This window comes from Sinocyclocheilus rhinocerous, unplaced genomic scaffold, assembly GCF_001515625.1.
Source record: "Sinocyclocheilus rhinocerous isolate Xijiao unplaced genomic scaffold, SAMN03320098_v1.1 scaffold287, whole genome shotgun sequence".
NCBI lineage: Eukaryota > Metazoa > Chordata > Actinopteri > Cypriniformes > Cyprinidae > Sinocyclocheilus > Sinocyclocheilus rhinocerous.
In genome coordinates, this window is record NW_015633524.1 from 1,008,697 (window position 1) to 1,025,089 (window position 16,393).

The following is a 16,393-nucleotide window of genomic DNA, read 5'->3' on the forward strand; positions in this document are numbered from 1 at the left end:
TATATATAATCATTATTTTTTGAAAATATGATATACTCAAGTATTCATAGTGTAAGTAAAAAAAACTTATTACAATTAAACCACATGACATTTTAATTAAATTGATTAAAGTTAAAAGTTAAAATGTATTAAAGTTATTAAATGTATGCTTTTCTTAAAGGTTTTTTAAAATAATTTCTTAGGACTTGACGTGCAAAATGGCAGAACTGCAGTTAAAGTGTCATAATGGTAGTTTAAGGCAGAGACAGCATAGTAATAATATCCTTGAATTTTTGCATTACAGAGTTCACTGTGTGGATACCAAATCCGAATGGAGAACCGCTCCGGGGACGCCACACGACTGCTGTACTGCACCACTGGAGTTCTGCTGCGCAAACTACAGCAGGACCGGCTCCTCAGCTCCCTCACACACATCATCGTGGACGAGGTGAAGCTCACATAAATCTGTCAATATACCTACAGTGTACACTTAATGCTGCACCGTTTAACCCCAAAATCGTGTCTCAATATTGTAGGTTCATGAGCGGAGCGTCCAGTCAGATTTCCTCCTCACCGTACTAAAAGAAGTGGTCCATAAGCGCTCTGATCTGCGTTTGATCTTGATGAGCGCTACAGTCGACTGTCAAAAGTTTGCCAACTACTTCAACCGCTGTCCTGTGGTCACCATACCTGGCAGAACTTTCCCTGTGGAGGCAAGATTATATCTAAATATATGCTTACATACTGTAACATTAGTATTTTGATGAATTTATCGTATATGCGTCATATATTTTATGTTATAAATTGTTAAATAAGCAAAAGTAATGAGAAACTGTGGTGGCAGGTGTTTCACCTGGAGGATATCGTGGAGGAGACGGGTTATGTTCTGGAGCAGGACTCAGAGTACAGTCAGAGGTTTGTGGAGGAGGAAGAGGAAGTCAGCATCAACATCACACAGAAAGGAGGAAAGACTCTTCAGCACCAGGTTGGAACAGAAATCCAGAAGAATCTGTCTATCTATACCTTATCTGTTTAGCATGCGTAAGGTTATTCTGTGGCGTTTTATCGTAAATGTTTGTGTTGTTTTGTGTTCAGGAGCCGATCGTGAGGGACTCTGGCCCAGGCTGGGATCTGAGCCCTGAGCTGGATCACTTCAGCAGCCGGACGCGACACGTCCTGCAGTATATGAACCCCAATAAGATAAATATGGATCTGATATTAGACATACTGGAATACCTGGGTAATATAACACACATACTGTACTGTAAGCACAGAGTCAGCAATTATATGTACCTCATTAGGATCCATTCTGTATTATTAGCAGTGTCTTTCCTCAAAGAAATCTACTTGTTAATGGCTTTAATGAGTAAATGAAGTATCTCTGGTTCTTTTCCTCAGATAAATCACCTCAGTTTCGTGATGTGGATGGTGCGGTTCTGATCTTCCTCCCAGGCCTGGCTCATATTCAACAGCTGTATGATCTACTGACCACCGACAAGAGGTTCAGCTCCAAGGACCGGTAACTCCAACCTAAATTTACTTAGAAGGAATAGTTCACCCAAAAAAGATAACTTACTCTCACACCATCTAAAATATAGGTGAATTTGTTTCTTCATGGGAACAGATTTGGAGAAATGTAGCATTACATCACTTGCTCACCAATGGATCCTCAGCAGTGAATGGGTGCCGTCAGAATGAGAGTCCAAACAGCTGATAAAAACATCACAATTATCCACAAGTAATCCACACCACTCCAGTCAAGTGAAGTGTCTTGTGAAGTGGAAAGCTGCGTGTTTGTAAGAAACAAATTCATCACAGTGTTCCTCATACATTTATTTATTTGTGGTTGGCTGCCTCAAATAGATTTTCCAAAAGACTTTGACTTCGTTGAATAAACATGAGCACTGCAAGTTTCAAAATCAAAACCTGGCGTAGGTGTTTTTATATCACTGTATTTCTGAAGGAAAATTTTTGATCTCATTTTCATTTCATCTTGCATGTAATGCCTGATAAAGCAGCGTTTGTGAGCAGAGCGCTGCTTTGTATACAGCCGTTACCAGAGAAACCGCTATCTCTCCCGCTCTAAAAGCGCCTCCTGCTGGCAGAGAAGGAATTTGCATATATAAATATATATATGGGGGGGTGCTGCCACAAATACACAAATAGAGTGTAAGTTTGTGGGTAACTGCATCATTAAGACATTTTTAATTTCAAACCATCGCATAATGTCGCTTTCTCCAGTGAAAAAGTCATCTAGTCTGAATCAGGAGAGAAATATATCAAGCACATATATCACAAATCAAGCACAGTTTACAAATGAAAACAGTCCAAACAGGTCTACAACAAATATCTCAGTAGATTTTGATATGAGAGGAGAACAGAGGATTTGACTTTTTCACTGGAGGAAACAAATAGAGTTTAAGTTTGTGGGTAACTGCATCATTAAGACATTTTTAATTTCAAACCATCGCATAATGTTGCTTTCTCCAGTGAAAAAGTCATCTAGTCTGAATCAGGAGAGAAATATATCAAGCACATATATCACAAATCAAGCACAGTTTACAAATGAAAACAGTCCAAACAGGTCTACAACAAATATCTCAGTAGATTTTGATATGAGAGGAGAACAGAGGATTTGACTTTTTCACTGGAGGAAGTGTTATTTTGGATTATGGTCTGGTATTTTGGTAAAATGTGATGGTTTAACTTTAAAGTTAAAACGCCTTCTTACAAACACGCAGCTTTTCACTTCACAAGACGTTAACTGATGGACTGGAGTGGTGTGGATTATTGTGATGTTTTTATCAGCTGTTTGGACTCTCATTCTGACGGCACCCATTCACTGCAGAGGATCCACTGATGAACAAGTGATGTAATGTTACATTTCTCCAAATCTGTTCTGATGAAGAAACAAACTCATCTTAATTTTGAATGGCCTGAGAGTGAGAACATTTTCTTAGATATTTACTTTAGATATTAGTCAGAGAAGAGGCCAGATTTAATTTGACAAGAACAAAAGTTTCTGAGGGACAGAAATACAGTCCATTCAACCTGGGTGTCCTTTTTTTTTAGCTGGCAAAACATTGAAAATTCATATTTTATCATTTTTGTCAAATTGAATATGGCATTTATTCAACACTGTGTTTGTTTGCATCTAGATACAAGCTGATTGCCCTCCACTCCACACTGTCATCTCAGGACCAGTCTTCTGCATTTACAGTGCCCCCTCCTGGAGTCAGAAAGGTACTGCAATATATTATTGTGTTATCAGGGCTCCATTCAGAACAGCAAACTACATACTACTCTTCCTATTTCTGCAGTATGTAATATGTACATACTATTCTCACATCTTCATATTCTCCTGAAGATCGTTCTGTCCACAAACATCGCTGAGACTGGCGTCACCATTCCTGACGTGGTCTTCGTCATCGACACAGGAAAAACTAAAGAGAATCGGTGAGCCGGGCCAGAACATATGTGATATATTATCTGTCTACACAGTCTGATGGTTTTGAATGTTAGCACTTATCTTGCGTTTGTGGTTTCAGATATCATGAAAGCAGTCAGATGAGCTCTCTGGTGGAGACGTTTGTGAGTAAAGCCAGCGCTCTGCAGAGGCAGGGGAGAGCTGGACGTGTTCGAGAGGGCTTCTGTTTCCGCCTTTATCCCAAATTCAGGTACAACGCCACTGAGATGCTTTAGAGATTGTGGACCATAGAGTACCAAAGTTTCATTTGCTGGTCTGTTTTATTTGGCGATATCCAGCCAAAGATACTTTAGGGGGAATATTAATATGAGTAAATTTCATTTGTTAAAATTAGTTATCTACATCAGTTACCATGAGCTAACAGTGATACTTCTAAAGCATTTATTAATCATAGTTTGTTCATTTGAATTTTTGCTCATACATTATTAAAATTAAAAGTTGTATCTTTTAATATTATTTAACCCAGACAAATGCCAAAACAGCTTCACATTATGCACTACTTAAAGCAAAAGACTCAAAACAGTAAGACTAATATTATAAATTCTGATTTATATATGTTATATATGTATAATGTATATACTGTCATTCCACACATGTCTGTTTCCCACAACAGATTTGAGAGCTTCATTGACTACTCCATTCCGGAGATTCTCAGAGTGCCTTTGGAGGAGCTTTGCCTTCATATTATGTTAAGTACCAACTTTGTGTTTTGAAACTACTTAAAGAGATAGTTCACCCAAAAATGAAAATTGTGTCATTAATTACTCACCCTCATGTCGTTCCAAACCCTTAAGACCTTCGTTCATCTTCAGAACACAAATTAAGATATTTTTGATGAAATCCGAGAGCTTTCTGAACACGATCAAGGTCCAGAAATGTAGTTAAGGACATTGTTAAAATAATCCATGTGACATCAGTGGTTCAACCGTAATTTGACGAAGCTACGAGAATAATTTTTGTGTGCAAAAAAAACGAAAATAACGACTTTATTCAATAATTCATCTCCTCCGCGTCACCCTATAGCGCTATTTTAGAGAGTATCACATACTTAAACAATGTATGCTGTTCTGTGTCAGCTGTGCCACACAGATACATTTTCTACATTGTTTCCGCTTTGATTTGAACGAAAACAACGTATCTACGTGGCGCAGCTGACACAGAACAGCATACATTGTTTACGTATGTGATACTCTCTTATTTTTGGGTTTTTTGCGCACAAAAAGTATTCTCGTAGCTTCGTCAAATTACGGTTGAACCACTGATGTCACATGGATTATTTTAACAATGTCCTTACTACATTTCTGGACCTTGATCGTGTTAGGATCCTTGCTGTCTATGGGAGGGTCAGAAAGCTCTCGGATTTCATCAAAAATATCTTAATTTGAGTTCCGAAGATGAACGAAGGTCTTACGGGTTTGAAACGACATGAGGGTGAGTAATTAATGAAGGGTGAGTAATTAATGACAGAATTTTCATTTTTTTGGTGAACTATCCCTTTAACTGTTAAAGTTTGTGGTCGATAAGATATTTTAATGCTTTTGAGAGAAGTCTCACCAAGGTTGTATTTATTTGATCAAAAACAGTAAAAAACGTAATATTGTGAAATATTATTACAATTGAAAATAACTGTTTTCTATTTGAATATATTTTAAAATGTAATTTATTCCTGTGAATTTTCAGCAACATTGCTCCAGTCTTCAGTGTGTCATGATCCTTCAGAAATAAGTCTAATATGCTGATTTGCTGCTCAAGAAACACTTCTGATTATTATCAATGTCGAAAACCGTTGCGCTGCTTCATATTTGTGTGAAAATCATGATCATGATTTTTTTGATGAATAGAAAGTTCGAAAGAACAGCATTTACTTGAAATAGAAATCTTTTCTAATATTATTAAAGCATTTGCAGTCACTTGTAGTCAGTTAAAAAAAGTCTGACCTCAGACTTCTGAAGTAGTGCGTGTAAAGCATCTTTTCCGTTAGTAATACACTGACTTCTGTCACCTCTCTCTATGTGTGAACAGAAGTGTGAATATGGTTCTCCAGAGGATTTCCTGTGTCGAGCTCTCGATGCGCCTCAGCAGCAGGCCGTGTGTAACGCTGTCAGTCTGCTGAGGAAGATCGGCGCCTGTCAGCAAGATAGCTACACCCTCACGCCACTCGGCCATCACTTGGCCGCCCTTCCTGTCAACGTCAAGATTGGCAAAATGCTCATCTTTGGCGCCATCTTTAGCTGCCTGGAACCCATTGTGAGCGTTTTTTGTAGCATGTTACTCAATTTTTGTCATCATTTCTTACCCTCATGTTGTTCCAAGCATGTTAGACTTTCTTTCTTCTGTGGAGTATTATTGAAGGATGTATTGAACAACTTTTGTTTGTTTTTACTATTCAGGCTACCATCGCAGCGGCCATGTCTGAGAAGTCCCCATTTGTTACTCCTATGAGCAGAAAGGAGGAGGCCAACCTGGCTAAATCTGCCCTAGCAGTCGCAAACTCCGATCACATGACCATCTACAGTGCTTATCTTGGGTAATCACACATGTTCAACAGAACAGTACTGTATGGCGTTATGTGTAGAAAGGAAGTGAAATCATTGTAATGAAGTTACTGTTCACAGGTGGAAGAGCTCTCGGAGCGAGGGAACGCGTGCTGAGATGGCTTACTGCCGGAGACACTTCCTGAGCCGCACCGCTCTCATGACCATTGAGGTGACATCCTCTTACAGCTCCTAACACACTTGCTGATTCATTAGCACAGTCATCATGATCTGACGAATGTACGGCTGATCTGCTAGAACGTGAATTGGTTGAGCTGCATGTGTGCGAATAGAATTTAAAATCTTTCAAAAAATAAAAATAAATATATATAGTTAAAAAGTCAAGTACCATGTTTTTAAAAACGTATTCTTGGTGGTTTCATGCATTTTTAAAAACATTTGTATAATTTATACCATCAACGATTTTAGATTCATGTCTCTAAAATGTCATGTGGAGTAACCATCCAGAGTTATTTCAGTATACTTACTACTTTATGTAATTTTGTTACATTTCTAATCTTCAACTTATATTATATTTAATTCTGGAGGGGGGGGCACAATAACATAGAAGTATTTTTTTATTTGTTTTAGTTAACAATAACAACATTTATCCATCAAGTGAAAGGAATAACATTAAAAATATATATAAAAATTTTAAGATTATATCATAAATACATGTTTTCAAACATAGTTTTCCAAGTAAATATATTTAAATAAAATAATATTTTGAAAAATATTTATATAATTTATACCAACAGAAAGAATTATTAATGTCTCTAAAATGTCAAGTGGTGTAACCATGTAGAGTTATTTTAGTATTATTTGTATACTTCTAAAGTATTTGTTAATATTTTTATTTATAATTGTATATATTTTTCAGTTTTTATTTAAAATTTTATTTTGGAAATTTTGTTGCATGCTTTTGTCATTTTTATTAGTTTTTTATATTTCTGTGTAACCTTAATTTATTTTGATTTTACTTTTAGTTTTAGTGTTTTAGTACTCAGTAATTTAGTATTTGAACTTATTTCAATTTTATATTTACATTTCTAATATTCATCTATTATTTATATTTTATTTTATTTCAGCTTTATTTCAGTTACCTAAAACGATTTTTAAAAATAGGTAAAAGGTAAAAAAAAAAAATAGGTAAAAAAAAGATTTTAAACATATTATCGTAGATAAAATATCTAAAATATGTGCTATTATTTTGTGGTTTTCTATCACAAAATGGCTTCCTGTATGTTGGGAACACCACACTGATTATTCAGAAAATGGTTTTCAAATACTAAAATATTAAAACCAAAATTGAACTTTTTTTTTATAATCTCCAGACAGATACATAGATACCTTGTCATTTTTTTTTTATCTTTGTCACAAAAAAAATCTGAAAATGTATTGAATTAATTCACAAATTGAGGTGTGTTCAAGTGAATGTAGGAATTTTGAATGTATTTCTGAATATTTAGAGGCAATACATTAAACTTATTTAACTTCTTCCTCAGGATGTGAAGCATGAGCTCATTAGGATGGTGGAGCAGGCCGGTTTCGTCGCCTCCAAGCCCGGCCGAACTCCTCGCTCTCGGCCCGGCGCTGAACCCAAAGCCCTCGGCTCTCTCTCCCAGCAGGACGTCTCAGTTCTCAAAGCCGTGTTGACTGCGGGTCTGTATGACAGCGTGGGCCGTATCCTCTGCACTCCCTCTCTGGACGTTCAGGAGCGGGTGGCGTGTGTGGCTGAGACGGCTCAGGGAAAGGCCCACGTTCACCCCTCCTCAGTCAACCGCTTCCTACAGACCCACGGTTGGCTGCTCTTCCAGGAAAAGGTGCGTTGGACTAGCTTTAATATATTACTGTGACCTTTCGTGACACTTCTTGAAAAAAGTCTCTTATTACCCTGGTCATTCATACATTTGTGACTTGAACCACTATTTTCTCATCTTGCCTACAGGTGAAATACACAAAGGTGTTTCTAAGAGACACTACGTTGATCTCACCGTTATCCATGCTGCTGTTTGGAGGTGATATTGACGTGCAGCACAGGGAGAGACTCATCTCTCTGGATGGATGGATCTACTTCCAGGTGAGGGAAAGTTTTTGTATGCGTGTCTTGTTTCTCATTGATTGTCTATGTTTGGTTGGTTGCCTGATTTGCATTGATCGCTTCATTGGCAAGAGCACTGATGCGTCATAAAATGGTTGTCAAACTGTAAGATAACTCTAATAATAACAGTTAACACCGTTTCATTTCCCATCAGGCTCCAGTCAGAATTGGCGTGATCTTCAAACACCTTCGCAAACTGATCGACTCCCTCCTGGAGAGGAAATTGGCCAACCCCAAAATGAATTTGGAAGGTAACTTATTGTTGAATATTTTATTTTATTTTATATATTTATAGAACAAGGGTGCAGTCTTTGTTTTTTTTTTCTGTTTTATTTGTATCCTTTTCAGATGAGAAAACCATACAAATCATCACAGAACTGATCAAGTCAGAAAACATGCTCTGATCTATGAATCACTGAGGGGTGAGAATGTAAATTATATTGCCAAACCAGAATAAAAATATTTTAAGACAAACAAAAAGTTTGTGGTATTCTTTAAAGCCATTATCATAATAGACTGACAGGGTGGTGTTGTTGGAGAAACAATCTTGTGGTTATAATTTAATTGGTTTGTTATTGATAAAAGTGAATGCTATAACAAATGATGGTCTTGTAAATCTAACTTTTAAATTATGTAACTGGTTATGATTCATGTCTCAAGTCTGACACATAATTATTATAGATGAATAATAGACATTAAAAGTTAACTTGGGTAATGTCTCTGACATAGTGGACTTTGAGGATGCAATCTTCTTCATATTATTTAGAACAAGAACAAAACAAAAAAAAGAGCCACAAAACGCATTGTCTTATTGTAATAATGGTTGTCTGATAGTCTTTTAAAGATGAAATTTGAGTAACATGCTTTATGGCTCCAAATGAATGTCTGTCTGTTCTAAAAGCCTATAAAACTGAATAATCAATAAGTACATTAGTGTACTTCCTGACAAACCCATCAACAACATGGTTCTTTCCAGCAGGGAAAGATCATCACACATTCCTCAGTGGTCAGTGCTTTGTTGATTCACCACTAGAATAGAACGGAATAGAATTAAACATCTTTCAGTGCTGTTATTGTTAACTAAAACTAAATCTACTAAAAAAATGTTTCAAAAATTGAAATCAAGCGTATAAAATGAAAATTATTAAATGAAATATAAATAGATGAAAAACTTTAACTTAAAAATTTTCTCTTGGTAAATAAATTAAATATTTTATAATAATTGCCTTTGAAGTACTAAAAAGTTAAGCAAAATATTAAAATGAAATAAAAATATATATTTAAAAAAACTACAGAAAATGTTAAAAAGCTGGTAACAATTTCTTTGGCTTTTTATTGTGACAGGACAGATCAGAATTGACAGGAAGCGAAGTGGGAGAGAGAAGGGGGGTGGGATCGGGAAAGATCCTGGAGCCGACTGGTAACTAATTCAATAGACTTAAAAAACGAAATGAGAATTACATTAAAATTAAAAGCTAACATAACATTTTAATAAATACTATAATAGTATAGTAATAAAATAACTGTGGTCATTTTATCATTTTAATTAAAAAAATTTTTTTTTTATCATAGTGGTGTCTGGCTGTGTGTAGGGTATATTATTTGAGAGAATAGAATAGAATAGAATAGAAAGGCCAAAAACGGTTGAAACTGTTGATAATGTAAAATGTAGGAATATTTAAAGAAATGTACATCCTAAAACTTTATTCTCTTCTGACATTGTACTACGAAATGCTGTAAGAACGCGTAGTTGTTCTCCAAACAAAAACGGCTATAGATTATTAAGAATTAATCCTGGCGTCAAGGATTCAGTGTGTGAAGTGGGCGGAGCTTCGTTTGGCGCTGAATTGAACGGGCGCTCTGAAGCGCGCGGAGTCGGTCGCTACACACGTGACGCACCTGACGACAACGGTCACATCAACACCGAGCATCACTCCAGCATGCAGACCTGCTACTACCCTCAGCTGCCTTATCTCACGGTAGTGCTTTTACAGTACAATCAATGAAACAGTTACAGGAATTTGCATGAGGGTCATTTAATAACATTAAACAATTACATTCTATCAGCAGGACCATGCAGAGCTATCAGCCAAACAACCATCTACTGAAGATCTGCTGGACTTTGCCACAGGTGAGATTTACTGTACCTGAGAAAATGAAAATGTAGATTAAGATACAAAATGTGAAAACTGTGTTGTTACTATCATGTTTTGACGTTATCATTGTAATACGTTTTATTATTGTTGTATTAGCCTATAAATTATTATTTATTTATTTTTGTATATTATTGTAAATATATAAAAACATTATTCTTATTCTCCTTATTATTAATATTATTGCAGTGCTCTGAAATCTTCCATTTTAGTTTAAATCGCGCAATACTTACTTTTTTCTCATAATTGCACATTTTTATCTGAGAGAAAAGTCAGAAGTGCGAGAAATAAACTCTGGACTTAGTTTATATCTTATACTTCTGACATTTTTCAGATATAAACAAGTCATTCTGAGGAAAAACATTAGTACTACTGAGATATAAACTCGTTCATTTAATGTTTTTCTTACAATTATTTCTTCTTCTTCTTCTTCTTCTTAATATTATTGCAGTGCTCTGAAATCAGTGTAATTTTAATTTTGTATCTTATCCACAGATGAGTGTCAGTCCACTGATACACATTTAATGACACATGAAGACCACACAGATCTGGATCTCTCTCTAGAGCTGAATAGACAGGTGGGTTTAATCCAGAAGCAGTTCATTTCTGTTTTAACTTTACAAATTCAAAGTTAATTGACTGAGCTGACTTGTTGGGCCAAGTTTCCAAGGTTTATCCAACCTTTTGACCAAAAAATGGAAGAAAAAAAATTCACACACCAAAGTTCGACTGAAGGCTGTTCAAGGCCATGATCCACTCTTTATTCCAAGATAGGCTATTTGATAAATGTAGATGAACATAGATTTAAAGGGCTCATGACATGGATTTTTTTATTATTTTAAAATGTTCCTTGAGGTTTACTTATAATGTTAATAAAGTTTTTTGCACAAAAAAAAAGTGGGAAAATTATTATTTTCAACCCTCATTCTGAACCTCTCTCAGAAACAGGCTGTTTTTAAGGGGCGGGTCCTTTAAGGCTTCTCAGTAATCAGCGACTTTTATGATTGGCTAACGTCATCGCAAAGAGTATCAACGCCCCCTAGCTATTGCATGAGTGTTTTGACAACATGATCAAAATAAAACAGTCATTTCCAGACAAAGCATTATAAAATCATTTACTTACGGTTTGTGATGCAGCAGCAGTCAGATCTAGTACCGCTTCATCTTTCAACAAATGTTTCTTTGTGAACTCTTCATGACACTGTGCCTCGTTTACAAAACAAAATACTCCGATCAATCCTCAGACACGATCCGGGATGCCATTAAAAAGAAACTATCCACTTGTTCCTCACGCTGGGATCCTTCTGATGTCTGTACGAAGTCGCGAACGAGCTGTTTAAACCAAATGCATCAAAGCGAATGTTCTTTCGTTTCATTTGTCCTACTGACGACAGACTCAAGCGTGTGGACTGTGTCAAAGTGAACGCGCATCTGTATACTGTATCCAGTGTAGACGAGATAGCAGCAGTAATTGTAATTTCTATTTGCTTTTGACGCAACACAACACTCGCATTTAGCGTGATCAAGCCAGCGGACTGGGCCTATGGTGAGAAGAAGATTTGTCGATGTCTTGCTCTGGAGGCGGTGTTTATGCAAACGACTGTGCCCAGGTGAAGTCACCCTGGCACCTCTGATCCAAACGAGCCGTTTTCTGAGGGTTATTACATAAATGCTTTTTAATTGATGATGAGGACATTTTAAGTTATGAAATTTGGTTTCTCATGTCATGACCAGGACCGGATTTACGCATAGGCATTCTAGGCACGTGCCTATGCTCACTCGTCCAGGGGGGGCCCAAACACAATGAAGAGATATATAATATTTTTGTTATACTATGGGCTATCTACAACAGTAAAAGAACCAAAACCCCAGAAGAAATTGAGCAAATAAATATAACAAACAATAGGGTAAAAAATGAAACTATTTCCATGTCTTCCACCTTTTTTATGTAGGCTACGGAAATCATGCTTTCTTTCTCCCAGTCTCTCTCACAGACGCACACGCACTCGTGCACACACGCGGAGACACGAACAGAAACTTCTTGTCAGCGCTGCCCCGCGAATTTAGCAATAAAACAGTTTCGCAGCTGAAAAGCTACATGACATTTCTCAGTAGCGAGGTTCTTGAAGCAGTTTAACTTAAAAGATTCGCTATTAGTAGACGCTGCTGAGAGACGCATAGACGCAGGTATTCACACGCACTTAATCTATCTCTCTCTCCCTCTCTAATAACCGCATTAGACTGCATTAGCCTGCATATCAATGGCTCAAGCCTCCGTTATTAGCTCTAAAATGACGTTTTGGAATTTGCAACGGAAGGTTTGGGATGAGGTGCGTAAAAAAATAGTTCAACACACACGAGATTTCAGGACGGAAACATGTTAAATGTCTTGAAACAAAGCTTATTGCGATAGAAAACACTGTAACGGTTTCCACTGGTTAAGAAATATTTTGTTTGCTTGGGTGGTAATATTAGGCCTAGGCTATTATATTAATAGGGAAGGGGGGCCCAAAAATTTGTTTTGCCTATGTCACGAAAAGAGGTAAATCCGGCCCTGGTCATGACCCCTTTAATGTTAACATTTTTTAAGTCAAAATTGCCCCTAGTCCAAGAATCAGCCAAAATATCCCACTTCAGTATAAGCTCATTTATTCCCAAACCATCCTCAGATAAGTGACTGCATGAATTTTACTCCTTGGATTGACCAGTGAAACATTTGAAAACGAAACTTCTTGGCTTCTCTAAAAAAGCTTTTAAGAAGTTAGTCAAATTGTGGTTTATTCTTGGTCACCAGTGGGAAACTACAGAATCATAACATGCTCACTTTCTCAACAACACCCAAATAAATTTATAAAGCTGCAAACACTAAAGTTACATAATGCATTTTAAAAGCCAATTGTTTGTAGAACAGAAATGAATAAATGTACATTTCGTTTACATTTGAATGTTTTCATTTAATGTAACAAAGACCATTTTTTCAAAGAGGCAAACTGGAATAGCTTTAATTGTACAAACTCATAAAATCCAGGTCTCATTCACAGATGTAACCTGTGGGATTAAACAAGTTAAAAACATTTTAGAGAACTGGAAAAATATTCACACACTGCAGCTGCTGATTTCTACATAAAAATGTCCTATGTGACATAATTGCTGACCACTTCTCTTTTTGTTTGTTATATTCCTTAGTGACTCAGAAATGATTATCTTGCCTTAGCAAGTGTTGTTCAGACCACAGTTTTGTCAGTGCATCCTTATATTTGTAATTCAAATAACTGAGCAATCTATTCAGATTCTGCTGCATGTCATCTGATAAATGGTTTCTTATGAAAATGCATAAGCATGATAATGATTCTTCGCTTGTTCAGGTATGCAAACTGAATGAGCTCATTCTGTTTTGAGGGCACATGTTTGACTAGGTCATCATGAATCACATTATCTCATGTCTCCATGCCAGTGCTCACATACTTCACTAAGTGTGTTAGTGAGTAATAATCATGTGTCTCTTCTCTGCAGCTTCATGCCACACTCAGGAGAAAGCAAGAGGAAATATCTGCCCTGAAGGAGACAAATGCCCAGCTGAGAAATCTGGCTGAACAGACTGAACATTATGCCACAATACTAGATGTAAAGCATTTTTCCCAGAAAATAATCAAGACAATACAGTACATCAGAATTCCTTATAATTACAGTGTACAGTTGCCACTTTTTATCTCACAATTCTGACTTTTTTCTTGCCATTCGGAGTTCACATCTTGTAATTGTGACATTTTTCTCAGATATAAACTAGCAATTGAGAAGTCAGTATGGTGACATTCAGCAAAGAAGTCTTTGTTTATATCTCGCAATACTGACTTTTTTCTCATAATTGCACATTTTTATCTGAGAGAAAAGTCAGAAGTGCGAGAAATAAACTCTGGACTGAGTTTATATCTTCTACTTCTGACTTTTTTTCAGATATAAACTGAGAGCTATAAACTTGTTCATTAAATGTTTTTCTTACAATTCCAAATTTACATTTTGCAATTGCGACTTTTTTGTTTGTTTGTTTTAGCCATGAATGAAATATAGAAAAAGCTAATTGTGACATTTTTATCTCACACTTCTGACTTTTTTCTCAGATATAAACTTTTAATTCTGAGGAAAATCGTAAGTATTGCGAGATAAACTTTTTCACAAAATTCTGAATTTACATCTTGCAGTTGTGACATTTATTGTTTCTGCCATGAATAAAAAATAAAAGAGGTCATTTTGACTTTTTATCTCACATTTCTGAATTTTCATAATTGCAAGTTTATATCCTGCAATTATAAATTTATATCTCACAACTTACCTTTCTGACGTTTTCTCAGAATTGTGAGTTTATATCTGAGAAAAAAAGAGTCAGAATTGCGAGATATAAACTCAGGATTGTTAAAATAAAGTCGCAATTACCTTTTTTTTTTAATTAATCAGAGAAAAATGCTTCCATATATTGCAGTGATTATGAAAAACAATTCCAGGCCTTGAAATCACAATATAAATTCAGCAAAAATGTAGCATAAAATCAAAATTGAATTCAAAAGTTATTTAACTTTTTACTGCACATTCTTGTGAATGCTTCACCTGTGCGTTATTCCAATGAAGAAAGGTTTGTCTTTGTCCAATTACAGTGACACTCACTTTCACCATTCAATCAATTCCCAACTATTTTTTTCTAACTGAATATCCTGTTTCACCCTGAAATACGCCATATTTTGAAGTAAAATGCATTGTGAACAGCATTTCATAACATATTTATTTTTTATTAAATATATAATTTAAAAATTTTTCTTTCTATTTGTATATATTGAACAGTTTATGGATGAAATGGGAATTATTTGCAGGTTTCGCATGTCTTTGATCTTGTAATTGTGACAAATGCTGAATTGACCATTCAAAAGTCATCTGTTTTATAAACTGTGATGTTATATTACACATATATCTGTGAAACTTCAGCAGCCAGAGGGCAACAAGACCGCCACATTTTCAGTGTCACACCCTCGAATGAGCGTTTGTCAATTCCACTTCCTGTCTACTAGGCCCTGACAACATCGTTCCAGAGAGACTCAGTATCACACTGCACTCCTGTGAGGCCAACAGAGGATCACTCTTCTGAACACTCCTGGATCTCTCTGCTGACACAGGAAGAGCCATCAGATCCATCACCCACAGCTTTAACTAACTCCACCACCACTGACAAACAAAGCCCAACATCAGGGGTCAAGCGGCAGCTGTGGTCCAGCTGGAATTACCTTCTCTGCGGAGATGCTGAAGACAACATCTTGAACTGTCCGTCCAGTTCCAAGCAGCCCAGGCTTGAAAATGAACTTGTACAAGTAGACTTGGAGCATCTGAAGGCCCAGCTGGACCAGGATGAACAGGCTCCTCGGCAACTAAGTGAAGATTCAGGCCTGACCCAGAATCAAAGCCTTGAGATGTCCTCTGGAGAGTTGATTGCACAAAGGGTGAACATATTTGGGGCTTTCCATGGGCTTCGAGTGGTTACACAAACCCCATCTGTCATATCTGATCTTAAAATGAGTGGAGATGATGGAAAAGTGTGCTTTAAGACCGCAATCAGGGACCACAGTACAGTAAAGACCAAGGTTTTCCCACATGGAAAGGCTTTCACTTCTCACACACCAAGTGGATCTTGTAGGTTCCTTTGGGTTCCTAATGAGCACTGAACAGCTTTATGATTCAAAGAGTTGAATTTGTGAAAAAAACAACTTTGTTCAGTTTAGACCAACAAAGGTCCTTATTTGAGCAAGGCTGCTTTTGAATTCCCACCATTGGTCAACCTTTCAGAACTCCCTTAAAACTAAAGGTTCTTTATTGGAATCAATGATTCCATGAAGAACCTTTAACATCCATGGAACATTGCAATGCACAAAAGGTTCTTCATAATGGAAAAAGGTTCTTTAGATTTAGAAAGTTCTTCACACCAAGACAAAATGGTTCTTTTAAGAACTTTCCACTGCAAGGTTTCAAATTTGACCTCATATGTGACCAAAGGTTTCAAAGGCTCCTCAGCTCCTGTGACCTTGTGAGGAAACAAAATGTTGACTGGTTGCACACTTCACAATCTGCAGTTATCTTGGAAACAGTTTTCTATTCACGA

The 16,393-nt window shown here is 36.5% G+C and overlaps 2 protein-coding genes across 3 annotated transcripts in view; both read left to right on the top strand.

Moving 5' to 3' along the window:
- The window catches only part of LOC107744100 (ATP-dependent RNA helicase DHX29-like), a 15,420-nt gene extending 6,854 nt beyond the window's left edge, over window positions 1-8,566 (top strand). For both annotated transcript variants that reach the window (XM_016557588.1, XM_016557587.1), the window contains exons 13-28: window positions 284-427; window positions 516-692; window positions 824-964; window positions 1,075-1,219; window positions 1,378-1,498; window positions 3,138-3,222; window positions 3,347-3,435; window positions 3,528-3,656; window positions 4,080-4,155; window positions 5,489-5,713; window positions 5,857-5,993; window positions 6,082-6,172; window positions 7,506-7,823; window positions 7,949-8,080; window positions 8,256-8,352; window positions 8,450-8,566. In XM_016557588.1, the coding sequence (XP_016413074.1) occupies window positions 284-427; window positions 516-692; window positions 824-964; window positions 1,075-1,219; window positions 1,378-1,498; window positions 3,138-3,222; window positions 3,347-3,435; window positions 3,528-3,656; window positions 4,080-4,155; window positions 5,489-5,713; window positions 5,857-5,993; window positions 6,082-6,172; window positions 7,506-7,823; window positions 7,949-8,080; window positions 8,256-8,352; window positions 8,450-8,505 (2,163 nt within the window). In that variant the 3' untranslated portion in view covers window positions 8,506-8,566. The remainder of the gene's footprint in view (window positions 1-283; window positions 428-515; window positions 693-823; window positions 965-1,074; window positions 1,220-1,377; window positions 1,499-3,137; window positions 3,223-3,346; window positions 3,436-3,527; window positions 3,657-4,079; window positions 4,156-5,488; window positions 5,714-5,856; window positions 5,994-6,081; window positions 6,173-7,505; window positions 7,824-7,948; window positions 8,081-8,255; window positions 8,353-8,449) is intronic.
- Window positions 8,567-9,969: 1,403 nt separating this feature from the next.
- Window positions 9,970-16,152, top strand: mcidas (multiciliate differentiation and DNA synthesis associated cell cycle protein). The gene is made up of 5 exons (XM_016557679.1): window positions 9,970-10,080; window positions 10,172-10,232; window positions 10,750-10,832; window positions 13,768-13,878; window positions 15,312-16,152. The coding sequence occupies exons 1-5, from the start codon at window positions 10,042-10,044 to the stop codon at window positions 15,957-15,959; spliced, it is 942 nt and encodes a 313-aa protein (XP_016413165.1). The 5' UTR covers window positions 9,970-10,041; the 3' UTR covers window positions 15,960-16,152.
- Window positions 16,153-16,393: the final 241 nt, after the last annotated feature.